This window comes from Pholis gunnellus, assembly GCF_910591455.1.
Source record: "Pholis gunnellus genome assembly, chromosome: 12".
Taxonomy (NCBI): domain Eukaryota; kingdom Metazoa; phylum Chordata; class Actinopteri; order Perciformes; family Pholidae; genus Pholis; species Pholis gunnellus.
The window spans coordinates 5,785,982-5,812,090 of NC_136539.1; the positions used below are offsets into that span (position 1 = coordinate 5,785,982).

Sequence of the window (26,109 nt, forward strand, 5' to 3'; positions counted from 1 at the left end):
ATGCAAAGTACTTTGTCTGTCCCACAAGAGGCTATTCAAGGCAAGCAAGCCGCAAACAGAATCTATTTACACACTCATTTACACACACAATTCAGGGAAGTCCTATTACACAACTGAAATTATACATTTCCAATTTACTTTTGTGTGGTACACAGGACTCCCAACATGTACAAGCAAACAAAACATTTAATTGCAAAAATATGTTTGTGTAGATATAGCTTTAAACGCACGATGAGTACAAAAACAACTATGCATAGACTCATACAAAAATAATCCCGCTCAATCGTCCCATTCAAATTTCATTCCAGTGTCTGTATCTACCCTATACTCTGCCTGCTTTTCCTATTTTGCCTATTCGGGATGTTTCTGCAAGTCAACCTCTATAAAAATGTAGCAAACAGGTGCCGGATTGTAAGCACGCATTCAAGAGGAAGCAACAAAAATGGCACAGAACTGACAAAAAAAGATAAAATATGGGGGCGAATCGTTGAGGAATGTCATGTTTACAAACCACAACTGGCAAATCTTGCAATTTAACAACTGATTCTACTTGCCAAATTTGATGTCAATGTATGGTAGTTAACGAATCATAATTTACAACATAAGTAACAATAGGTATGAGTATAAATACGTAAAAACTAAAGATATCAAGATACATGAGCTGACTATTGGTGAAATCTGGTCAATGCTTGTAATTCATCTTGTTTACTTTAGTTTTACTCAATATTACTTTACATTGGAAAATCCTACCTGTTAGTGACTCTTGATACTGTTTTGTACAATTTGACTTGCATCTGGTTGACACGTGACACATGTGTTGGACGTGCTGTACCTTTAACGAGAGTAAGAAGCATTCAGTGCTGAGTCTGCAGTGAACAGTGTGGGTGCGTTGGTGCGTGTGTGTGTGTGTGTATTGTCTCACAAGCCCTCCTCGCCCCATTGAACAACAGTGATGAAATGGAGATGAGTTAAAGTGCCAACACAAAGACTGACCAGACCCCTGCGTCGCCGCGACAATGAAACCACCAAACTCGAGAAAGTGAGAGCCTCTTGGAGTAACCGAGAGAAAAGGGCAGAGAACGAGAGGGGGGAGAAATTAAGGAGCCAAACTCAAGCAAAAAAAGAAAAAAAAGAAGCAGAACCATCCTGAGAGCAGGAGGAAGTGGATGGTTGGGCGAAAGGTGGCCGAATGGAGAGCAACCCAGAGAAAATAGCAAGGTAGCTAATCCCTCCAGAGATAAAGCAGCTATATGTAAATGAAAGACGTGAAGTTGGGCCATCTTACTTTGATCTATGAATCAGAGTACCCCTCCCTGCCTCCCCCTCCTCTCCTCCTTCACTCCCACCCTCTTCTCCTTCCTCCTTGTTCCTTGCAAGAAAATCAAGCCTTATTTAGCTTAATCTCACTTAATGGCATCCAGCTCCTCTTTTGTCCTCCCCGATGCTAATAGATTCTCATCCTTTCACGCGCCACCATTCACATATCCACCCTCCGTAATCCTCTTATTCCGGGGTAGCAATTATTTTGAGTATTTTATCAGCATTATGATTATGATTATTCTCATTATTATTATTCATGCAGGCCGCTCTAAGGGCCAGGTTGCGGCTGAGACTATCCTCCCTCCCGCCGGCGCCTCTTATTCTCGCCTAGAATGAGGCTGCCCGCTTTCTTCCACAGGGGTGGCGAGTTTGCAGGAGCGAGCCCCCATTCAGCCAGACACATTTTCTGGGCGTTTGAACATATTGTGGAGTGAGTGTAATGAGTAGCACCGAATCACCCGTCCCAGGTCCTCACAACAGAGAAACATCAAGAATTTGAGGACGGAAGGAGAGAGAGGGGACTAATAATCAAAAGGCCTCCTTTCTGCGGAGCAGTAATTACACGGGTGGGTTTTGATCTTTTGCTTGTTGGGGTGATGAATGGGGGGAAGAGATGAGGACTGTTTCACTATTTTGGGGCGGCGCGGAGGGGTGGAAGGGGCTTTTCAGCCCAGCGTCTCGTCAGCGTCAACGGTGAAGACCCAACGAACGCGACCGTGCCCCCATTTCAATAAGTGGATCACTTTTCAAGGTGCTGTGATAGCAGCAAACATAGTACTGAGCAAATAAATTGAAGGGTCAAAGTACATTTTGTTTTACTTTATACAAATGAGGGCAGAATTTGCCAGACAGTGACAACACTCTGTCTCCAAGAAATTACTTTGCAACCAATTTGCAACAAAAACAATTTTAGGAAGAGTGTAATGGCGCCTGGATTACAATTTGTTCATTATATAGTCAGGATATTAATATATATATATTATTAGCACATTTGGCAAGTCACAAAATGTTTATATTGAACACCAGTAAAATGTTCTCTGACAAAATATGCCAGGTGCATTCACAGCACATTGCTAAGGTCAAGGTGAACACATGTTGTGTTTATTAATTATATGATCAAAACCATAATTTGTCACTGACCTTAACCAAATGACTTCTGTTTGCCTAATCACATGCAGAAGTCTAGTGTCAAAGGAATCACGTACCATAAATAAATCTTCATTAGAGCTTCATTCAATCGATACAATGTTGTCTATGAGTTTTGCATTTGAACATACAAATATTGAAAAACAAATGATCTAAGCGTCATGTCTAAGAGACAGGGTTGATGAAGAAGAGCATAATTGCAGTTCCTTGGATTCCTCTCTTATATAAAAATAAATATGTATGATGTGACGTCACTTTTTGTCTTCATAATTGATTGAGATAAAATCGTAGAATGCTTAATTACACCAAGCTCGCCAAAGAGCAAGCTGGAGTATTTTCTACAGAGAAAGGAGGAGTCTGCCTGCTGAGAGGAAGGACGTCTGACTTTTTTATAACACAATCCAGTCCACTTTAGACAAAACACCAGGAATCTTTCATGTGAAATCAACAAAACTGCTGATTATGAATCCATGTAGGACCCCAGTGCTCATAGTAAGAAAGTGAGATTGGCTTTTCACTGCATTTAAATATTATATTATACTTTTTATTTCACAAAATGTTTCGATTTTGGCCCTGTCCAGTTGTGGGCCCCTGAAATTGTGACCGTCTTTCAACCAACAACCTACAACACTGCAATCAAACGCACCACACACACACACATTACAGCTCACACTTTCAACAAGAATCGTCAAAGTAGTCTCGGATTATAAAACGAGTAATACAATGTAAGTTATCTCTGACCCAAAAAAGGGATTATTATATTTGCTTCAGAAAGAAACTGGCTTACCAAATACAAAGTAGATCCATTAGGTTTAAGAAGCTCAAAGGGTAATTGTGAGTTATTGCAGTAGAATATTATAAACAAGTTAAAAATGTTAGAAAAATAACAATTCATATAAAAAAAAGATATAACAGTCATCAAGTCTTTTCTTAAACTTCAAACGTGTCACTTTGGGAATCTCGGAGCCGGGGTGGAGTGGCTGAATCTGGGCAGTCTGCAGACTCTGCAGGGGCACAGGGGCCCTCCTGAGGCCCCTGCAGAGCCCCACTGCACAGGAGCTAGCGCGGCCTCCATGGGGCTCGGAGACAGCAGGGGACATTTGGCAGCAGACGACGATGGAGCGGAGGAAGAGGAGGAGGCTGCTGTCGTGAGGAGGGACTCCTGGGTGAGGAGGAGCTGACTGGGGCCGGATATGAGGGGCCACCCTCCGGCGAGCAACAGCCGGGGGACTGGCCCCGCGTTCACCCCCATCCCGACGCTCACCTCCCCCAGCAGTCGCCGCATCTCCTGCAGGGACGAACTCAGGAGGAGGATGTAGTTCCTGGCCAGAACCAGGGTGGAGATCTTGGAGAGCCTGCGGCCCGGAGGAGTTCCGGGCTGGTGGGACTGGGGGGGGGAGGCAGATGACGGCGAGGAGGCGTAAGGCACCATGACCTCCCTCAGGGCGTCCATGGCGATGTTCAAGTCCTGCATCCGCTTCCTCTCCCTGCTGTTGATCTTCCTCCTGAGCTCCTGCTGCTCCTCGGCGCTGAGCTCCCTCTGTGGTTTGGTTGGTCTTTGGCCACCCTGCAGGCCGAGCACGGGCGTGGGGTTTAGGCGGGAGCTCAGGTTAAACCCTGGAGGGCAGTGGGGTAAGTCCTGGACTGACCCGGGGCCACAGAGAGGTAGGGGCTGCTCCTGGGCCCTGATCACCGGGTTCGACAGCACATTCATAGTCTGTTCAGAGGTGTGCTGTCTTCAGGGTTGTAGCTCAGTGTACTTCTAAACCAGAAATGTCTTCAGAAAAAGATACAAGTTTGAAAAACTACCCCAAAACAGCCAATGCAAAAATACTTGCCTTCTGCTTTTTAAAAAAATCCACAAAGTGCAAAAAATCCAAACTTCATTCCCTCCACCTGTTGATCTCTCCTCCTCGTGCAGAAGACAGCTGCCATCCAGCACAATACAAAAGTCTCCTAGCGTTTTTTACTTTTGGCTTCAGAGGTTTCTGGCTGCCCAAGTGAGTGAATGAGAGCTTTGCTAAAGTGGCAGCTCAGTTTTATCTCATTTCCACAGCTGCGTGTGGTGAGAATGACAGCTCACACGGTGGAAAAGTGAGCTAAACGCACCCCTCGCGCCCCCCCCCCCCCAACTCAACTCAACTCCTCCCAGACTCACGATGTGCTCTTTAGAAACACACATAATATTCATGTGTGACTTTTATTATGTTAGACTCAAATGATAAAGAACAGGTAGGTGGTGACAACACCAGCCGAACTCCTTTGAAAATTGGAACGATTTAAGGCAAGATATTAGAAAACCATTTTTTTTGGTGGATTATTTAGTTAACCATTAAGATTAGTGATTTGAACTCTCGTTCAATGTTCTTTTTTTTGCAATTTTGGATTATTCTACGAGGAGCTTCACCAATAAAACCAGTTTTGTCCAGCCCAGATGGAACATGAGCCAATCAAATTACAAACTGATGAATTAACTGATATTTACTGTGTTTTTTATTATGCGATCAGCAAGCGTAAAGATCCAGTTTTACAGGGTGTACTAGAACTGCTATAATGTATATTCTCTTTTTGTTGCTGCTATCTTTGCCAGGACGGTGATGTAACAAAGAGTCTTAATCTCAGTAAAGCTCTGTCTGCGTTAAAGGGAGTTATTGAATATAAAAACACACATACAGTCAAATCCAACAAACAAGCAGAATTCCAACACATCAAATACTGCAAATACAAGAAGCATTTCAATGATCCGAGCAAAATGTTCTGAAATCTTCAAATAAAATTGTAGATTAAAATTTTTGTCCGTTTTTTGTAAATTGTAGAACAGCATTTCTTAACACTTTTACTGAAGTCAGATGGAACATTTGGATTATATACAGTTAAAACAAAATCCCATTAAAAGTAAAGAAGCACAGAAGAGGATGATCGACAGGTGGGGCAAAACTTTACCTGTGACGTCCTTTTGTACAATTTTCTATGACCAAATTCCTTCAAAACTGACGTTAGTCCCATCAGCCTCAGCTGTACTTTGTGTTCAGTTATAATTAGCAGATGTTAGCATCCTAACACACTAAAATAAGATGAACATTAATCAAGTCAAAATTTAGCAACGTTAGCTAAACTAAAAAAGTATCGAGATAAAGTAGATACAAAACATTAGAAGCATTAGCATAAATACAAAAAAAAAAAAATACACAACTGTAAATTGGACAACCGTAATTTTATATTTTAGATTAAGACTAAGTGAAAAGATGTGTTTTGAGTATACTTTTGAATGACTTGTAATTTCAGTGGTGGTCTTTCCAAATTTGGTAGGAATGCGGTTTCTACCACCTATTGTAATGTTTTATGTAATTTTGAAATAGTCAGAAACTCCTAGTAGGTATCAGCTAACAACAGCAAGTCAGCATGCTGATGATAACATTTGGACTGAAGCACCACTGTGCCTATGGAGCCACCAGCGTAGCTGCAGACTCTTGTTAGCACCTGACAACATGAGCAACGCTGCTTTTACTTTTTCTTTGTGTGGAGATAATTAAAAGCGAACACAAGAAAGCACAGCACTGTGGGCTCAATGGAACGTACCTCTACAGCCATGCAACAACTTGGAAGACATTAAACTCACTAGCACGTTGTTGTGTGGCGAAGGGCAGGTATTAGCGGCATTAGCATGGGTGTTAATCGTGTCAGAGAACTGTTTTGGCAAACAGTGAATGGCTACACCATTGTGTGCTGAGAGTTAATTGATGGTTTCGAGGTGGAGGTCATTGTTTGCTGGGTTCTGAGTGGGCCACGGTAACCAAATTGGCTGGCAGAGAGCTGGGCACGGTTCCAGACAGCCAGACAACAGGCCAATTGACTCCAACCACAGGTGAAGCTGGCTTGGGGCACCGAGCAAGGCTGGAAACCTCAAATGTGCCATTCATGAGCCACAAGAAAAGACCTCAGCATCCCTTGGTCACACAGGGAGTCTGGCCGTCCTCCTCCTTTGCAACCCCCCCCCCCCCCCTCCTCCTTCTTGTAAAAGCCCATCTGAGCGGGAGAAAAGGAAGGCAGGGGGAAGAAGGGGAAGGACCGCACCGTCACAAACAGAAAGCAAGTTGTTCACGATGAAAGCAGAAGGAGACGCAGGGGAGGAAGACCCTCTATGTTCCCCCCCAGCCGCTCCTCGCTTGTCGCTCAACAAGTGAAAGATGTGTGCGGAGGCGCTTCCCCTGCCCCGCCAGCGGCGCGGTGGCGTCCGGCTGGTGCTGTGATTGAAGCTGAATGGACGGCTGCAGACGGACAGGAAAGGGAGGGCCCCATGAAAAGAGCCAGGCGGATGACCCTCGCACCTGCAGGAGAACAGAGTGCAGGCAGCCAGGATGAATGTGTGCATGTGTGTGTGTGTGCCTGTGAGCTCAATTTGATTTCTAGTGCCTGTCTGACAATGAGGGGTAATAAACTGAGCAATGAAAGAAAACAAGCTGTGGTGGGTTTGACTGTGTTTTGGGATCTGGTTTGGGTGTAAAGGGGGGAAAAAAGGACACCTGCAAGGAGCCGCACATGCAGAAGTCAGAAAAGAGGAGAAAGAAAGAAGCTGGTGTCTACCAGAAAGCGCACCTCCCCCACTTTTTTTTTTTTTATCCCCCACTTACAAGGGAAAAGAAAAGTGAGCTTGATTTGGGGCCGCAGCCCAGCATATCCGCCTCCCAGCTTCCAGGCTCCTTTTGATGAGGCTGGACCAGGGCAGGAGCACCGGTGGCTTCAGGGCAGGGGGAAGACTAGTGTCTTTATGGTGGAAGGAGTACTATCCATCTGGGCAAGGCCCTCCAATGGCGGGTCTGCACCTGGGAGCTAAATGCCTCGTCTGTGTGGAGCCATTTCCTGCGGCTGACAGACAGGAAGACACCTCGGCCAAACTCCTGGGTCAGTCTACTCCCCAATACGGGATGAAAAATACACCCAAAGTGACACCACTGAAAATAATGGTTATGAATTCTTTGCTCTTTTTTTTGGCATTCGTCAAAAGGACTCAACACACTTTTATTCATTCATTAGTTAAGTGTATTTATTTTACTTCCTGGTGTGGTTTCTAGGTGTTGTCAATATAAATAAGGCTTATATATTTTCTTGTGGTTTTTATGTAATTTTAACTGGATAATCCCAGGATTTCTTGAACGGAGAAGATAAAAAAAAAAAAAGAAACGGAAAAAGAACTTTCATTGTATTGTCACATACATACACACAGGTTCCTATATGAAATAGACCCACAGCATTTAACCCATCTTAAGCATTAAAAGCTTTGGATGGGTCCTAAACTCCCTGCTCTGAAGCTCACAGGGAGCAACTTGGGGTTCAGTGTCTCACCCAAGGACACATTGACATTATTGACACCCCAGATGAATTCAAACTGATTTTAACCAATATTTTGCCTCTACACATTTACAATAAATTATGTTTGTTGGATTAATATTTGATTCTTGGATTTGGAATTAAATGAAGATTGGGGAAAATGAAAATGGGCTTCTGATAATTCACCAGATTCATTCTAAATGAATACATAATAAAAACAAAAAGCAAAACTAAATTGTTGAAACACAGAGTTTCTGCACTACAAATGGCATTTGTAAAATATTGACACTGAATTTATTTTTATTTTTATTTTATAAATAAAAAAAAATAAAAAAGGGAATCCTGACTTTAGACTCAGACGTTTAGAACAGACGTTTCCTCGCCGAAACACACAAAACAACCTCTACTGGCTCTTTAATTGAGTACAAATTGGCATAATTATAAACCAACCTCCCTGGATATAAAGAGACAGTCAAGCCACAGGCTGGCTGCTGACTGCTTGACTTAATGGAGTCAATTTACATCAGGTGTCTGATTGAGCTCTTTTGTGTGTCACTTGATGCTGCGTCGATGTGTTCGCTGCCTCTGCGGTTCGACTTATGTTGTTAATGTCTGAAGGACGCTCGACAAATTGGGACAATTACGCAGCTATTTTCTATGCCCTTATCTGTTTGTCACTGACTGTGTCGCTTGTTGCTCAAAAGCTCGTTATTTAAACAAAAATCAATTTGTCTGATTGGCTTGCAGTTGCTTGAGAGGACAATATAGAGCCAACAAGGCCTCGTAGCTGGTTAACACAGTCTTGCAGCACCCAGGTAAGTCTTACCTGGCTCGTTCCTGTATTGACGCATTTCATGTTTTCTTTCTTAGCAACTGTTGTTATTGACTTAGGCTCCAATACTTCGATCTTTTTAGTGGCAAAATCCAACAGAAAATAACACCACAAATTTTAAATAAAAAAACCAAGTGACAAGGCTGCACCTCAGCTGATGACAGCGTTATTTAACACACAAAACAGACGACAGTGCACAAAAACAATCCTAAATCATAATTTTGTGAACTTCGAACGGATATTCTACCAATTTTCTTTCCATATGAGCATGTTTTTTTTAGATAAAAAAAGGTTGTTTACAAATTTCCCCATTTTAATTTTAAAAACTACAATCCATGCACATAAGAGCCCAATTCAAACCTTAAAGTTAAAAAGATTCAAAATTGCACCAGACCCCCTCAGAAAGAGAAGCCGCCACAAAATCCTGTTTTTCATAAAAAAAACTGTAATCTAAACTATGCTATTTCTTTCCAAGGTTTTTGACAGAACGGTTAAAATGAGGAGGTGCACCTGCCGTGGGCTTTAGATTGAAAACTCTCTTCTGTTTACAATGTGCTGAGGGAGTCTAATGAGAAATTAACAGTTGCCAGTGACTGATTCTCTCCATGTGTCCCTGTGGGCAAACAGGTGCAGCAGCAACAATGGAAATATAACAGAGCGGGACTTTTCTTCAGAGGGGAAAAGGCTGCTTGGCTTCAAAGCAGTAACGGAGGACACACTCGTCTATTGGCCCTAACTCCTGCTCTGTGAGGCCTGGCCAAAGACATGAGAAGATTACAAGCTGTTAATAAGGTGGAACCAATCGGCTGAAGGTCTGCCTTTGTCCTTCCCAGCATGCTTTGTGAGCACTGCTCTGGGATAGTCGGCATTTGTTGCTGATCATAGTGTGGCGGGGATAATGAAGGTGGAAGGGGTGTAAGGTTTCAGCCCGCGGGCCCTTTGTGAAAGAGAGCCTAAATGCTTTACTCTCAATAGCTGCACACGCTGAGTTGGTCGCGGTTGTTTAAATACAGATGGACGTTTGCCACATTCATATTTTGAGTTGCTAACTGCTCCGCTGACACTTTCCCTGTCTTGACCTTTATTGCTGATTTGTTTGCTTGGTTTGTTGCGTCTGATGTATTTCTGCAAGCTGTAGATGTGTTGTCACTTTCAAAATAAAAGCCTGAAAATTCTCTGACTGTTACAACATTTTTTTTTTTTATTGTTTTCTAAAGTTTCACACAGATTTTTTTGCAACTGTTGAACCTATAGCGCTTTAACCTTTCATTGCAGTCATTTAGAATTACACCAAACATAATCCAACCCAATGATTGTCTATTGTCATAGCAGATGTTCCTCTCTGAAACAATGTCACTGGGGATTTGCATGGTGGCTGCTAATAGGAAAGTGTTAGTTAACCCGTCCCCCACAAAGTCTCCTTCAAACCCCCGATCCTATTTAACCGTGACAATGATAGATTCACAGACACTAAACTTCCACAGGAATCCTTGTCCCAAGTCAAACACAGAGCCTCTTCTTCTTCTCACCAAGCGATCGAGGTCAGGAACTTCCCTAGTAAAATTCGTAATGTTAAGGGGGGCGGGTTGAGACGTTTCTTTTTGGCAATTTATTGGCGGTACAAGGCCAAGGGTGGGTTTTCAGAGGTTATCCCCATCTGTATGGAGGGCGGTGCAGCAAGACCCAAGTCACTGTTAAAGTGAAAGCTGATAGCAGTATGATGGATGGGGATACACGTCCCTGAAATTGGACTTCTGAAAGTGAAACAGTTTAGCGAGGCAAAAAGGGGAACTGGCTTTGAATGTGTTACCGCCAAATGAAGAGACTACAACAACAACAAAAGGCATTGGTGGAAATGTGGGGTTCATCTTCGTGATCCATTGGCAGAAATGTACTTTTTTCAATGTTTCATCAAGCATCAACATTTTGACTCCAACAGCACCCAGCACCATCTCTACAAAGTCCGACCTTTTGCATTTTAAAGGATAGATCTGGTTTATTTCAATGTGGGTTTTGTTTTCTTAGTTTTGACTTTCATGTCTATCAGTAAAAATGATTTAAAGTTGAATGCAGTGACATCGTGAAAAAGGAGTCTGATCGAAGAAACACAAGCGATCTGATGATCAAACAGGTTGGAACTAACCTCTAAGAGAAAACTAAGGTGAACGTTAAAATTATTATTAACTGTGTGCAAATACCACAAGCAGGAATTATCATTTAAGAATATGATTGCAGTAATGAGCAGCTAAGATAACATATCGTAGTTGGGTGTCTGGACTTCCAGAGCAGGATACAGTGAGGTTCAGAGATTTGTGATGGTTGTAGTGTTTTTCTGTCTTCGCAAATGCATCTACACAATGTGGCTACATTTTAAAATGCATATTTTTCTCTGGCAGTCCATCCAAACAAAAGTAGCATTTTCATAATACATTTTGAGAACACCCTTCAGAGTTTGTGCATTTGGAATTTTGCACTGTCAAATATATTGCAAAGTTGTCCTGTTTGCCAGATTTTTTTCCAGACGTGGCCTGGTTGGGATCTTCCCCGGATGCCTCCCTTTGGACACCTTTCACGCTCGGCCAGCTGGGAGGACTCCACGAGGCAGAACCAGGATACGCTGCAGGGATCACACCTCCCAGCTGACCGGGAAGCGCTGAGGGAAAGATGCTGCTGGGAAGAAACGGTATCTCTGATGCTAATTTCTCTAATTTGATACGCCGTGAATGGGTGGACGCTAATAGAATCAATGGATAAATGAAAACTTTGAACAAGGTGGAAAACTTTGAGGTTGTGTTTTTTTTTTATGGTAAACTACATATTGTTTCTATGTATCTTTAACCTCTTAAACACCCATTTTCACCATAAATGTCACCTATCTTTTAGACAACACCCTTGTTTCCGTTCAATTGTCCAATTTTGACAGAACTTTTGAAATGTTGCAAAAAAATACATGCAAATAAGGCACATTTCCAAAATTGGTTTGGATTGAATAAATTAGGATACATTGTAGTTTTGTCAGAAGTTGATGGTGTAGGCTTTACGCATGGCTGTAATCCGACAGTGAACAGATTTAACGCATCAACTTTTTTCTTCTCAAAGGCAAAAACCACCTCAAGCGAGCATAACAAACTTTTAACGAAGTTTGCCATTTTCGTACAGCTTTATAATGCGATGCTTCAAATGGTGCATACAAATAGGTGAATGGAAACATGGCTAATGACAAATATATGTTCCCCCTAGGAAACTATGTGATGCTAAATTAAAAGGCAAGATGTTTTTATTTTTTAAAGAATTACTAAACGTATTCTGTGCTTTGTTGCACAACCAGAGTTAGCACCCTTTCAGAGTTTAAGGTTAAAGTGATCTGTTGACGTTGGGAAACCTTTTCTCCCCCTTTGTTTCGTGAATGGGGAACGTTATTTTGCATTTTAAGACATTGTTCTGATTTCATAAAACCTGGCCACGCCAGGCTGGCAGATGGATGCAAGTGGATGTAAGATGATTCTTTCAGGCGTTGATGGACACATCTGTCAGCCTATACACTCTGTATCACACACACACACAAATACACACACTCACACAACTCCCCCCTTCCTCCCCTCGAGACAGCCCAGAATTTCTACACGTTGTGCCTCCTACAGCAGCTCATTCACCTCCTACTGTGCTCGTGCTCCTCACAGCACATTAAATCCCCACTAAGACCTGAGAGATCAGACTGAAGCAGCCACCACTCTCCCTTTCTATTCAGCCTCCACTCTGATTAAACTGCAGCAGGTTTGTCACAGATGTTGTCCCAACTCGTGACAGGCCTCCCACTGAGGACCGCTGACTACCGAGAGTGTGATAACAGGTGACTGGCATATTATTTTGTTATTAATGAAATGCTTAAATACAGATGTAAAAATAATTTAAAAAGATGGAACATAATTTAGATTTACTTCTGTCCAGCTTACTTGTAAATGAGATGACAGCCATGTGGACTGTGGTGCTAATTTGATTTATGAAACGGGGGACCTCGGGGGAGGCAACAACTCAGAGAGCTGACATATGTTGCACTGCAACGTGATAGCAGGCTTCACTAACTTGACAAATTGGGGTTGTCGTCATTAAAACATCTCGTGGTGGCACGGCTGCTGCCGAGGCTGAAATAATCTCACAGGACTGGCTTAAGCACCAAAGACAACAACCCAGTCTCACTGTCAACTTGTCAAATACCTACTGTTTGTCGGTGCCTTTCGGCATCTGATACCGCTTTCAACTAACACCAATGTAATTGTCATTGGATGGTCAGAGCAACTGACGTTGTATGCACTGCAAGATAGTCCGGGCCAAGTGGGGTGGATGGGTCAAACAAACACAGGACTTTTCGCTGTTCGTGTCCCATGCAAAACTAAAACAAAGTCAACATTTTTAACAGTCATTAGTAACAGGAGTCATAAGTGACGTTAATCACGTGACTCACGTGACTTATGTGAGTCGCAAGTCACATGAGTCGTTAAGTCAGTCAAGTTATTGTCAATTACGCTCCTTTACTAAACCTAAGTGGTTTTGTTGCCTAAACCTTACTTACTTGGAACTGACTTTATAAAATGTAATTTAAAAAAACAGTTACATCAAATCTTGATTTTACCTTTAGTCTTCTTCAGATATAAATACTTCTTCTGATTACGCAACGTAAGATTGGTCTCAGATTGAATTCAAACACTTTTAACACTTCTCTCGGACACCCTGTGTGTGTAAGTGTGTGTTTCACAACATCCCTTTAGTTTCCCTGAATCCTGTCAAGTTGAATTTCTTTGACCAAATGTCCCGGCTGCTAGCTGCAGCAGTCAGAGCTGGCAGGGTCACTACCAGGTGACGAGGTAACGACACAATGGTGCAAGTCTTACAAATAGTTCAAATTGTCTCTTTCTTCTTTTGCCTGTAAAGAACATGTTAACTGTTTGAAAAAAATGCAGTTCCAAAATATAATAATCAAAATCTATGTTGCTGTTGCCTGTTATCAAATTGCCATTCATCAATGCTTTGATCACCACATAGTAAAGTATAGTCGCCCCCAATGTATTGCGATGGAAAAGGAAATCGTGGAGGCTGCTTTCTCTAAATTTCTCCAAAAGTATGCAGAAGTCTTAACATTACATCCATATGTGTTGTTAAACATATGTGTTGTTGATGTGTTGTTGTTAAAAAAAATACTTAGCAGGTGATTGGATGAAGCATCTGTCAATCAAACTGTTCGCGAAGCCATTCGGGAGAATAACATCTTTTCCACTCGAGGAAAGCCATCAGTGCTGTTCTTTGCTCTAGCCCCCCCCCCCCCCCCCCCCCGTTCTGAAATAACTGATGCCACTGCAGCATCTACACTTACCATCTTCTGGAGCCAACATTGTTTGTTTTGAACAAACAGTCGTCTCTCCGTGTTGCATCACATACACCTAAGCCACGCCAGTAGCTCCTCACACGATGCTGCTTGGTCCGTGCTCTGACACAAGCGCGTTGCTTGAAGCCTGGCAACAGGGATTTCTTGCGTGATCTTGCTGACATTGCGAGAATCCAGCTGCTGTGCGAGGTGCAGCATTGTCGAACCACTTGATTATTTCTGTCATGGCATCTCTCATTCAAGCAGCTCTCCAGACTGAAGGATGACGGTAATGAGAACTTATTTTGTGACTACATCCTATGTTTCTCAGATTGGGGGGCAGGTGCACACACCACACCATATCACTCTCCTGAAAGGCCTTTAGAAGGCCCTCATCCTGGAGTCATTCAAAGTGCTGTCCACCCATCAGACAACTGGTCCCCACTGGCCCCCAGCACACCCCTCTGAGACCTCTGTGCTTCTGCATTGGCTGATTCATGTCAGCCAAGTCCTGCACTCCTCACATTCACTTTGATGTTTAATCCCATCCTGACTGTGTCCTCCTTCAGTCCGCGGAGCCGCTCGGCCAGTCATGAATATCCAAAGGTCTGCTTACTTGACAGGATTATCCCTCTTTTCAAAGCCACTGGGGACGATTCTTCAGCCACAAAAAAACACACTCAATGGATCTTCTGCTCACTCGCTTTGTTTCTTTCGCTTTCCTTTACTCTCACTCCCTTCTGTCTATGTCCCTCTGGGCTTTTTCTTAAACACATTGATCCACCCGATCAAGGAGTTCATCTGCTGCTGTTCATAGGTTATTGAACAGACACACACACACACACACACACACCCACACAAGTATTGTTAAGTTCTTAAGTATGTAGTGTTGCAGAAATATTCAGATGAATGTATAAATGGAATAAAGTAGCACCTCCTCAGAGTTTATAACCGTGATTAAGACATCACATAGTGAAGTTGGTAGGCAGCAAAACCAAAACCAATTCTTCATTGAAATAGATTCAGAATGCCAGGAGTCTCAGCTAAAGAAATTCAGCTTCTGATGCCATTGCAAACTTTGGTTGCGAGCTGCATTGCAGATCACACCGAGGCTGCAGGTTCATGGGTCCAGCTTGCAAATCCATAACTGAGCCATTATCACCAATGATCTCTAAATCAACCCAACCCGTTAATGTCAGACCAACAGTACTGACCCAGACCTATAATCAGTCAGGATCAGAGCTGGCTGCTGTATAGAAAAAAGGATCGGCCCAGTCACCTGGAAAAAATGTTGGCATTGTATGTTTCTGCAAACCAGGGATAGGTTTTGTATTCGGTCAGAACGTAGTACAAAGTGCGACTCACACAGTAAGTATCTTCTATCGAGCGACCAGTTAACGCAAGTTACAAGGTATGAAAATAAACGAGTATAACAAGAGAGACAGTCCAGGTATATGGGAGGCGTAGTGGACTGGTCGAACAACCACACAACTTTCATACCAAAAGTAAATGTTGACTTTACATGACGTTATTTAAGAAAGTCCCTTTCAGGTGGTTGTTGTTTATTTAATGTTACATTGCTACGTGATTATGATCTTTTTTCTAAGAAACACATTTGTCAAAGAATTATGTCAATTTGTGTCTCCTCAAAATCTAGTACAAACCACTTTCAGCATACGACGAGTGAACGTTTATAATTGTTAGTTGTAAACGAATAATGTGGTGTACTACTACTTAGTACTTCATTTGCTCTATCCAGTCAGGCCAACATTAGAATGTCATGTAAGATCAAATTCACTAGCTAGCAAATGTTAGCTAACTGATACCAAGCTAACTTTAAATTAATTGGTTTCTTTTGTAAAAAAGGCCTCATGTGCGGAGGAACATAACACATTAACGTTTGCCCCTTGGAGCTATAAAGAATGAAGTCACCCCAGTCTATTGTTAACATTAAATTGGTGAACCCTAATGTCAAATGATATAACCTTAACGTTACCAGTTTGTTAACAAATTTAAAGTGAAACTCATCTTATCGTTTAAGCTAGCTGACACTTTACAAGCGGCGAATAAGCGCGTGTGAGCTGAGTTATGCGTACGAGACAGCGAGTGCAGTTAAATGTGATCGAACAGTGACGTTTATCTTCGGATGCCTTCATCTTTACAATGTAGTATAACATCAAAAGTAATGTTATAATGGTGAACTCAAGAATTCATCAGCAGTCAGGTAAAAGTCATTTGAGAATCTGTAGAGAAGTCTAGTCGTGTTTTCAGCCTTGCCAGCAGTAATGTTACCGTTACGTGGAGCTAAAAGTCGCCTTTATTTAAAGTTACAACTAGGCTTGGAGGCTCCTGTAAGGTTCAATATTGGAGTCAATTAGTATAATAATAGTTAAACAACTTTTTAGGTTATGGTTGTGCTAGCTTATCCAAAATGTCACGTTGCTATGCGTCTCCTTCTGCTGATTTTGACAGAGAATCGTTGATCAATTCAAAAAATATATTCATATTCTTCTCATGTGATGCTCTGATTTAAAAACAATAGCCTTATGTTGTTGTTACAGCAGGCTCCAATGTGGAGTTACTGGATATAACAAACGTGTGCTACCAGTACAATATATCCTCACCTATGATATCTTGAGAAAAGTTACTCCTCATATTCTGTTAAATGCATACAGTCAGTTCAAAATAAACTTCTGTCACAGGAAACGTGTCAGTTAGGTTTAGGCAACAAAACGACTCAGTTAGGTTAGGAAAAGATTGTTGTTTGGGTTAAAATAACTACATAAGTGACGTTACTGAAGTACGCAGGTTACGTGACAAATAAATCAACGTTGACTTCTCTTTTCACACGGGGAACGAACAGTTGGACTCATCCACCTCTAGTTTCTCCTGCCCTGTGTGGGCATTTGCGGTGTTCACGATTACGTGCATAATATACAAAAACACTCTGTCGGATACCTACGAATTATAGAGCTATTTTGTTCGTAGGTACGTCTCTGAATCAAACATTGAGGGAACATTGGCGAAATTGTATCGTCTAGCGATTTGTGTTGAGTACAAATTGGGGGGGAAGGTGGGCTCGGCCCTTTTACAGGGGTAGATTAAGACCCCGCTAGCCCATCCCTTCCGATGTTGCCGGTGTGTCAGGGTCCATCCCAGTGCGCAATGGTGGTTTAGGATGAGCAGATGAGACTGATCCGGAGTAAACATAAGTCCCATGGGAAAGAGTGACCTCTGAGGTCTCATATTCACCTCAGAGCTCCATCTATTCCCTTGTAAGTGTTAAATCCTGCCTTTGTCTCTGACAGCTTCTCTGTTTGTTTATCTTCTCTCTTGTATTCCTCCTTTGCTGCATCATAGACTCCGTTTCTCTTTCTGTTATTCTGCCACCTTTGATGCATCCCACCGATCTCTAATCCTTTCAGCTAACACAACACGATGCGCGGAGCTCAAAGGGTGTACATCTGTGCCGTGTTTTCAAGAAGGTTTAAGTCCAGTTTGCAACAGTGTACGACTGATGCTCCCCTTCTGTTCGAAGTTATGAATATTTAAACTGTCACAGAATCAACGCGCACTCCCAGCATCAATGGGTAAGTCAGCCTGCCACCAACAGTGGATAAGGAGCTGTTTATTCAAATCCAGTCACTGGGATGTGAAGCCCAGCTGCTATTGGCCGGAGTGTTGAGGCTGAAAGAATGCAGTTTCTTTCTTTTTTTTTACTTTAACAGTGTTTATCCGGGTTTATGATAGAAAACTCTGTCATGAGAATCGTGCTCTTGCATCAACTTAATTCCCAAATGTCTCCAACGTAAGAAGACAAAATATATTAAAAATACACTGATAATAATAAATAAGAAGGTATTTGGTGAATGTTAGCAGAAACACAACAGTTGTCAGGAGTGGGGGTGGATGGTGGGTATTAACCGATTGGCAGCAGATGTATTCAAATCTGAAACTGTCAAAGGGCTTATCGTGGGCCTTTTTCTCCAGAAGACAATAGTCGTGTTTCCATTCAAATATTTGCATACATGTTTTGAAGTAACACATCAGAAACACTGTATGGAATCTGCAAAATTTCATAAAACTTCCTCAATGGCGAATAAAAAGTTATCTTGAAGTTGTTGTTTTTTACCTTTGTCGAAACAGAGTTGATGCACGAAATGGGATATTGAAATACCTTTGCCAAATACTGCAAATGCTGACATTGAGAGCATTTAACGCACATGTCGACGTTTTCTCAGATAATCTCATTACATGCAAATGCACCTGTGGACAGCATGAAACTTGCCCAATTGAAATAATTCCTGAAGACCACTTTCACGATCCAAACAATTTGATTGACGTGCGACAAATTATCATTTATTTTTTTGGTACATTTCAAAAGTTCTTTTACAATTCGCTTGACAATTGAATGAAAAAACGACTACTGTGACATGTTACAGAACAAAAAACAGACGATAAAATGAATTGCTCTATTTTCAGGGTCCTGGTTTGGTTCGTGCTGGATCACTGTCACACTGTCATGGTTTACCAGGACACGCCAATAAGAACAGAGCCACTATAAATGTTATTAGTAACACCTTTGTGCTTTTTGTGGGTTGCCAAGTTCAAATGTCTGCTGTGAAAAAGGCCTATAGACACATCAATAAAGTCTGTGCAAACTTATACGGTGCATTTCACTTTTATTTCACCTCTTTTTTGGATTGTATTCAAATGTGTTCTCATTCAAAATCTCTAATCAGTGTTGATGATTTTTTTGGAACAGTGAAAACGGTAACGTAGACGGTTTTGATCAATTTCATTTTGTTTCTATCGAGTTTGTATGAAGTTTATTTTACAAGGTAAAATTACGGCTTTTCTCAATGGAGTCTGGTTGTTTTGAGGAGTGCATATAATGTCTGTTTCTCTTCACAGGTAACTCTGTGGTTTATTTCGACCAAAGCATAGCTGGTGATTGTTGGAACAGTGGACACACTAACTGAGTTTCATATTGTTTCTGTCGAGTTTAAACAAAGTGAGTTTTTCCACGATCAGCAACGTAAAATGGCCGTTGTCTGACTCGAGTCTTGAGGCTTTTTTTAGAGGAACATATCACTTGTTTGTTTTGTATGTTAATCATTAGAATAATTGTTCAAATCCCTGTTGTTGTTGTTTTTTTAAATATATATTCTCTTTAACACGCATCACATAGCATTGCAACGGAAATGGGGCGAAAATTAGCGCCTCCACCATGTCATGTTTCCATCACTGCTGATCGGAGTTGGAGCCGATAAATATTAGTGAATACTGCAGAGTCACGTGTTCCAGTAGTGAACGCTGATTGTGACCTTTTCTCACTGAAGACAAAAGCCAGATGTTCGTGGGTGTTAGCTCTTGTTTTGTCCAGTGGGAAAGGGGCTTCACTCTCCCATAAACTTTGTGGCAATTTTAATAGTGGGACAACTGTCACCTTTACGTTTGTATTAGTACACTGAGTTATCATAGGAACCAATTACCACACTGATGTGACAAAACACTTGAAGAGGCTCTTCAGATCCACAAAAAGGATCAATTTATTGCATATATAAACTGTGAAATAAAGGAAATGTTTATTAGACCACAGGACTATTGCTGTCATTGACACAAGCACAAACCTGTTTCACTTTGCTTCAAACTGTGCAGAGGATAAAATAGAGTTAAGTGAGCATTTAAGGCTCTTTTTTAAACCAAGATAAAAACGATATACATTTTAAAATATATCTCTTATAAATATAAGCCTCTTTGACCAAAAAAAGGTAAACGTTTTTGAATGAGTGAACTAATTAGCTGATGTGAGCCTCCATCATCACAACTGTTTAAGCATTTCTCTTCTTTCAGGCCTGGAGTCTCTAACACAACTCAGCAGCATTCCTCTGCAGGATCTCAGTCACATGTAGAAGAAATGAACAAAATAGCCACATGAATTGCTCTTTTTTTGTGGTTGTTGACCTGTTTAGTGTGTCACCATGATAAGGATCCATCTGACTCTGCAGGGGAGGAAGATGTCAGAGAGGATATTGTTTTGTGTGCTGTTCAGATGAACTCAACATGTAAAAGATGAATTTGAGGAAAGGAAGTTTCCACATGCTGAGACTTTTATCCCTATTGGTCAAAAAAGCTGTTTCTTTTTGCCATATTGCACCAAATGACCTCTCCCTCTCTGAAACGTCCTACAAGACGCTGAAGGACTTTGAATAATTCAATCCCAGTAATGAGACGAATAAACAAATGCGTGCATGAATATTCAAAGATTTAGTTCATATCGTTCCATCTTCAAAAGCCTTTGGAAAACATTGCAACAGCATGCGCAATCTGCTATGCAGCTGCTGCCTTTTTCCTACAGTGCACCGGCCTCTACTCATCACTGACGTTTTTGTGCGCGTTCTTAGCGGCTGTTTACGTGCTTTTATTTTGCAAACCTGCACGATTCCAAACGCAGTTTTAGGGGTCGTGCTCTCGTCCCACAGGTTACCAAATGGGTAAGATATTAATCTTTTGGCGCATTGCAGCAGATGCGTTCTGCAGGTGGACGTATTGTGCCTATAAGTCATTGGTTTGTGTTTGAAACGAAGCTGATCAACTTTGTTGTGATCCATCCAGAAGGAGAGACGAAGCTTGATTCATGAAATATTAAGATTATGAAAAACTATTTTAAAATAACAATGTACATTTTCCAACTCAGTTCTTTTTTTGAAAATTAAATAAATATATTTTTTTATTAAATGGACTAATAAAGAGGTTATGATTAAAGTTATTGAAAAGTCAAATTATTTTGTAAAGAACCAAACCCGTGGATATATTTTTGTCTGAATTTTTGAACTATATAAACACGGTTAGAATGAGTTTTTATGAAGATAATGAAGACAACTTTATTTATAAAGCTCAAAATCACAAAATTGTCTCAATCAGCTCAGAATCCTAAAATAAAGCTGTTTGAAATTTGATTATAGCCAATGCAAAGGATATGTCATTGCTTAACTGTTAAAGGTTTCCTTTCGCCTATATATTTTTTAATAATAAGTATAACAATAGAGTAATTAAGTACTTAAAAATTATAGTAATTATGATAAAAGGTCAATTTCAACATTGTGAATTTGTTTCTCTTTTTAATAGCCTAAATTAAATCAAATGTCTGACTCAGAAAGTACAAAAAAAGAGTTGTGTGAAGTGTCTGTATACTGTAGGTGTTGAGTGTTTCAGTGATTGTTGGCCTGTTGGATGCATCAGTACCGTTGTAAAGCTCCGTTAGACCTGTTTCTCCCTCTATTGTGTAAACGACCAATTTTTTTAAACAAACAAACAAAACATCACCAAATACTTTTTTTCACTTTTCAATTAATCGTCTTTATTTTACATTTCAAAAACTCAACACGATCAGAGATTCATTTGAAATTCCCGTCCAAAATAAGTAAATAAATATCATTTTCATTTTTTTTTCATTTTTTTTTAATAAAAAAATAAACAAGTGGTCATTGTTCGCGTCGGGACAGAGAATGACAGGGAGAGAATAAAGAGAAAAGCGTTGAATAAGACGGATAGAATAAAGCAGGTGCAACACGTGAGGGGCGGGGGAGTCTTCCTGCACAGTAACAAGACTCTAATATATGAATAATCCATCTACATATTTACACTCTATATTTGTGGTTGGATTTGTGACCCCCCCCACCCCCTGCAGGCCCACAGCAAAAAAAAATCAATTTGATCTTTAAATAACTGCAGAGACACACACACACATGCCCGGGCCGTCAAAGATGTCCAGTAATAAAGGGGCTCTGAAGACACATCTGTTACAATTAAGGTTAATGACCATAAAACGCTAAGTTAGTTGCAAAACCCCAAAGTCCCAGTGAGGAAACACCGATGGATTCTTTACTGGCTCCGTCGACGCATCGGATTCAGCGACAGAGATAAATAAAAAAAGAGTAATAATGTGGGGGGGGGGAGAGAGAGTCAGTAACAACCCCCAAAAAAGTTCGTCTCCACTTTAAGTCTGAAGTCACTTGGAGTCGCTGGTCAGCCTCGGCATGGGGACGGCGCTCATGCTGGTCACATGCGGAGGCGGGACTTGGCACATGCTGCACGGGCAGGGCATCCCGGTGCCAACGCCCCAGTGGTGGAAACTGCTGCCCAGCGGGCCCGCGCCGGCTCCGGGCGCTTTGAGGAGTCCATGGTGGGCTCTGACTGAGCTGACGGCGGAGATGCCGGGCGCGGACAGGGAAGCGGTGGAGACGGCCGGCGGCAGGAGCGGGTGGTGCACCGCCGGGTGCGAGGCGTGGGAAACCACCGGGTGTCCCGGCACGGGCCCTGCGTGCGTCATAGTCCCGCAGGCCGCCGGGTGGAAGCCGCCGTGGTGCGCGCCGCTGCCGTAGATCTCGCTCACCAGCCGCTTCATCTCCTCCAGCGAGTTGCTCAGCATCAGGATGTAGTTTCTCGCCAGCAGCAGGGTGGCGATTTTGGAGAGCTTGCGCACCGACGGCCCGTGCGCGTAGGGCATGACCTCCCGGAGCCCGTCCATGGCAATGTTGAGGTCGTGCATCCTTTTCCTCTCGCGGCTGTTGATCTTGAGGCGGATGGTCTGCAGCTCGTTCTCAGTCAGCAGCTTGTGGTCCTTCTTGGCCAGCCGGAGGGCGAGGGACTCCTCGTCTTCCGCAGTGAGGGTGCGCAGGCCGTGGAGCTCTGACAGATGGTCGCACTGTGTGGAGGTCACGGCGCTAGAGTAGCTGTGCACCGATTTCTTCAGGGTGGCCAGGAAGATGTCGTCCACCTCCGGAGATGAGGGTCTGCTCGACACGCGGCTTGTATCTGAGTCCATGGTCTAGGTCCAGCACGGTGAGCTGAAGAGAGAAAAGTCTTCTAGTTAATTTACTGAACCGCAAAAATCCACATCTCATGCCAGTAGCTACACGAGATAATATTCACTTTTCACAGCGACTGTTGATTCAAACGTATTGATAAGTAGAAGTGGGACTATGAAAACAAATCAGATTGTTGTATTAATTGGCATAGCTTTAAAGCGGAAATGTATTCTGAATCCTAATATTTAAACAGACACTTTTTGACTTGACTTTTTAAAAAAATATCTTGGTATTGATATTTGATCATCACATGAGGACTAAACAAAATTAGTGAGCGTCCATCTCTTTCCCACGATGTGTCTCTACTTGCATCTGCCTTGACGTAAGCAAAGCAGAAGGAAATACACAAATATTCTCATCATAATGTCTAAAACAGCAAATAATCAAACACGTACCACGAGTGTTTTCCAAGCGCGAAGGATGAGAACACCTATCAACGTCAAATCCACTTGTTACTCCGAAATCGCATCTGACAGCCCATTTGGCACGCCTGCGTGCGACCGCCGGGTTTTATAGCCGGGGCTAGAGCTGCACAGAGGCCGGGTCACCGGGACAACGCAGTTGCTGTCCCGGCTGCCTCCCCGCGACCAATCAGCTCCGTGCAGGGAGGAGGAGTAGGGGGGGGTGGGGGGGGAGGAGGGTGACGGAGGGTCCTCCAGCCTGATGTAATTATACCAACACACAGCATTAAGTGAAATCAGACACACTCCCTCCTACATATGGCTCCTTCTTGTGCCTTGCTGGCCCGCGTGTGGAAGGATTTTTATTGAAATAACACTGATGATAAGCCAGTTTTTTTTTTTGCCTCTTAGAAGTGAATAGTAACGTGTCTGTATTATCCCGTATCCGGAAACGGTAATAAAATAACTCAGACCTCTTTTTTAAAAACGATTTACATTAATTGGATTTATTTCGTTTTGTATTGAAACTGTGACTTAAAAAATAAAACGTTTGTTGAAGAAACAAATGTTTTTTTTTCTATATTTGATATCCTACCTTTATTTTTAATCATAAATCTACACAATATTTTCGTCATTATTTTTGGTTGAAAATTCGTTCTCCAGCTCTTGTTTTGTGTTTTGTTTTTCTCCCTCCATAACGCCGCCCCTCCAAATGAACAGTAATAACGGGGTCAAAGCCTAATAAGCAGCACAATATGTTTCCTGTTTGCAGTTTTGGTGTTAATGTGCTGTTTTTCCGTTGTTACCCGCTGTCGACCAGCAGCTGCCGTTAAAGTGCATCTTTAACGTTAATTAATGAAGTGTGCAAAATTGTTTCTAACGGTTATGATCCGTAACGTTTCAATTAGTCCGCAGTGAGCGATAGCGGTGTGGCCTGCTGCTGGCGCTCAGGCGGCCTCCGGCAGACATAAGGGCCCAAACCGGTGATTTGCCCTCGGACGTAACTCAAACTGACAGCGGCATTGTCCCCAAATATGAGCTGTGCTGCGCGGTCAGACGCGATCAGCGCTAATTGCCTCGACGAGTTTATCTGTTATCTGGATGTCCTCTCTGTATTCGAATATTGATCAAAAATAAAAATGTAAAAACAAATTTGAATAACGTTAAGTTAATGGCTTCTTATCTATGTCTGTATGAATTTAAAGCCTGGGATTACATTTTGAATAATTTGAGTTTGTTTTCAGAAAACGTCCGATTTTCTCTAGTTTGAAATCACAAAGAAATATAAATGAAACCGTACAAAAATATATATATTAACTCCAGCTTATGTTTTTTTTTTTATTAGTTTTATTATTTTACACATAGGCCTATTGCATTTTTTGTATTTTATTTTTTAAAGTTATACTATTCTATCTGTGTGTCGGTCTGTGGTCTGTGGTCAGTTTTAGTTGCTGGTAGTTTCCTGAATTGAGACTTTGTGCCGTTGCGTGATCGTGTGCACTCATTTAGAACAGTTGACCGGAACTAATGTTTGAGTTGGGGCTCTCATTAGATTTCAACGGTCACCTGCCAGCCAATCACAAACGAATATATTTCCGTAACCGTGAGTCAGGTGTCACATCGGTCCACCAATGATCTCACAAAATCAAGGTCGTTAACACACACACACACACACACACACACACACACACACACACACACCCCTCCTCCCCCTTTTTTTCTCACAGTTATATCTGCTTGTTTCCCCAGTCCGTTGCGTTCACGTGTTTACTCCCGTGAAATAAGATTATGGTAATGAAGGCGGTGTAAGTGGCGTTTTAAATCAGGAGGTTTGTATCTGTGCCACCTCTTGCTTCATTAGACATTCCCACACTCTCACTGTTGCACCGGATCCACAATGAGACACACAGACTAGCAGGCTCGCTCTCCGCCACAGTTGGGTTTATAAACCAATGTTTTATAAATCTAGTTAGTATGTTAAATGATTGACATCTATCAGGAATTATGGAGGCCTTGTGTTAGTCTGAACCCTCACAGTGTGTTTCAGAAATATCTATTCATCTACTAATCATAAACTAGACTTTGTCAACCTTTAATGGCACAAATGGCCTTTAAAGCCTGAAAAGAACTCCAACCATTAAATATTATTCATCTTAATTCTTCTGTAAACCTGTCAAATTTATATAAGTATGCTATCAGCTTTATAAATGTCCTGTAAGCCCACATTAGGGTCCCAAACCAAGGTTGAGAAACTACTTTTACCCATTACTGTAACACAAACGGACATTTTAAGGGAAATTTCCTTACATTTCCAGAAAACGGTGATATTTTAATTCCAAAATTGAACGATGAATGCCTCTTACTGATGTGGATCAGACATTTTTTTCTGTATGGGTCAAACGCTAAAGAAAGTGCATCACATCCCTCCATCAAGCATTATAAAACACGTCCGGTCTCCTAGATTGCTCGACAACAGCTCTGCTCTGGACATAAACAATTAAATAAATAAATATAATACAATAAGGGGAATAATAAAAAAGCCTTCAGTAATATATCGTACTAAATCAGTGTGTAATTTCCAGCCTAAAAGTAATTTCTATAATGTTATTTTAACAGTTACACCCATGGTTATAATGAGTAAATGACACAAGGAGCGTTATTCTGCTGCTTTAAGAGTTTTTATTCTCCTGGTTTCAGGCTTTCCTCCACATTCTGAAATCATGGCTGCAGGGATTTGCTCCCATTCAGCCACAAGAGACCACTGGTGTTGGTGATTGGGTCTGGCTCTCGGTGCAGACCAGTCAAGTTCCTCCACACCAAACTGGGAGAACCGTTTCTTACCGGACCTGG

The 26,109-nt window shown here is 41.9% G+C and overlaps 2 protein-coding genes across 2 annotated transcripts; both read right to left on the reverse strand.

The window, feature by feature from the left end:
- Nucleotides 1–3,412: 3,412 nt before the first annotated feature.
- olig1 (oligodendrocyte transcription factor 1) lies at nt 3,413–4,180 on the reverse strand (the record flags this gene model as incomplete). The annotated part of the gene is made up of 1 exon (XM_079170040.1): nt 3,413–4,180. One exon carries the CDS (start codon nt 4,178–4,180, stop codon nt 3,413–3,415), a length of 768 nt encoding a protein of 255 aa, XP_079026166.1.
- Nucleotides 4,181–21,999: 17,819 nt separating this feature from the next.
- Nucleotides 22,000–22,815, reverse strand: olig2 (oligodendrocyte lineage transcription factor 2; the record flags this gene model as incomplete). Its single annotated transcript, XM_079170777.1, has 1 exon — nt 22,000–22,815. The coding sequence occupies one exon, from the start codon at nt 22,813–22,815 to the stop codon at nt 22,000–22,002; it is 816 nt and encodes a 271-aa protein (XP_079026903.1).
- Between the last annotated feature and the right edge of the window lie 3,294 nt (nt 22,816–26,109).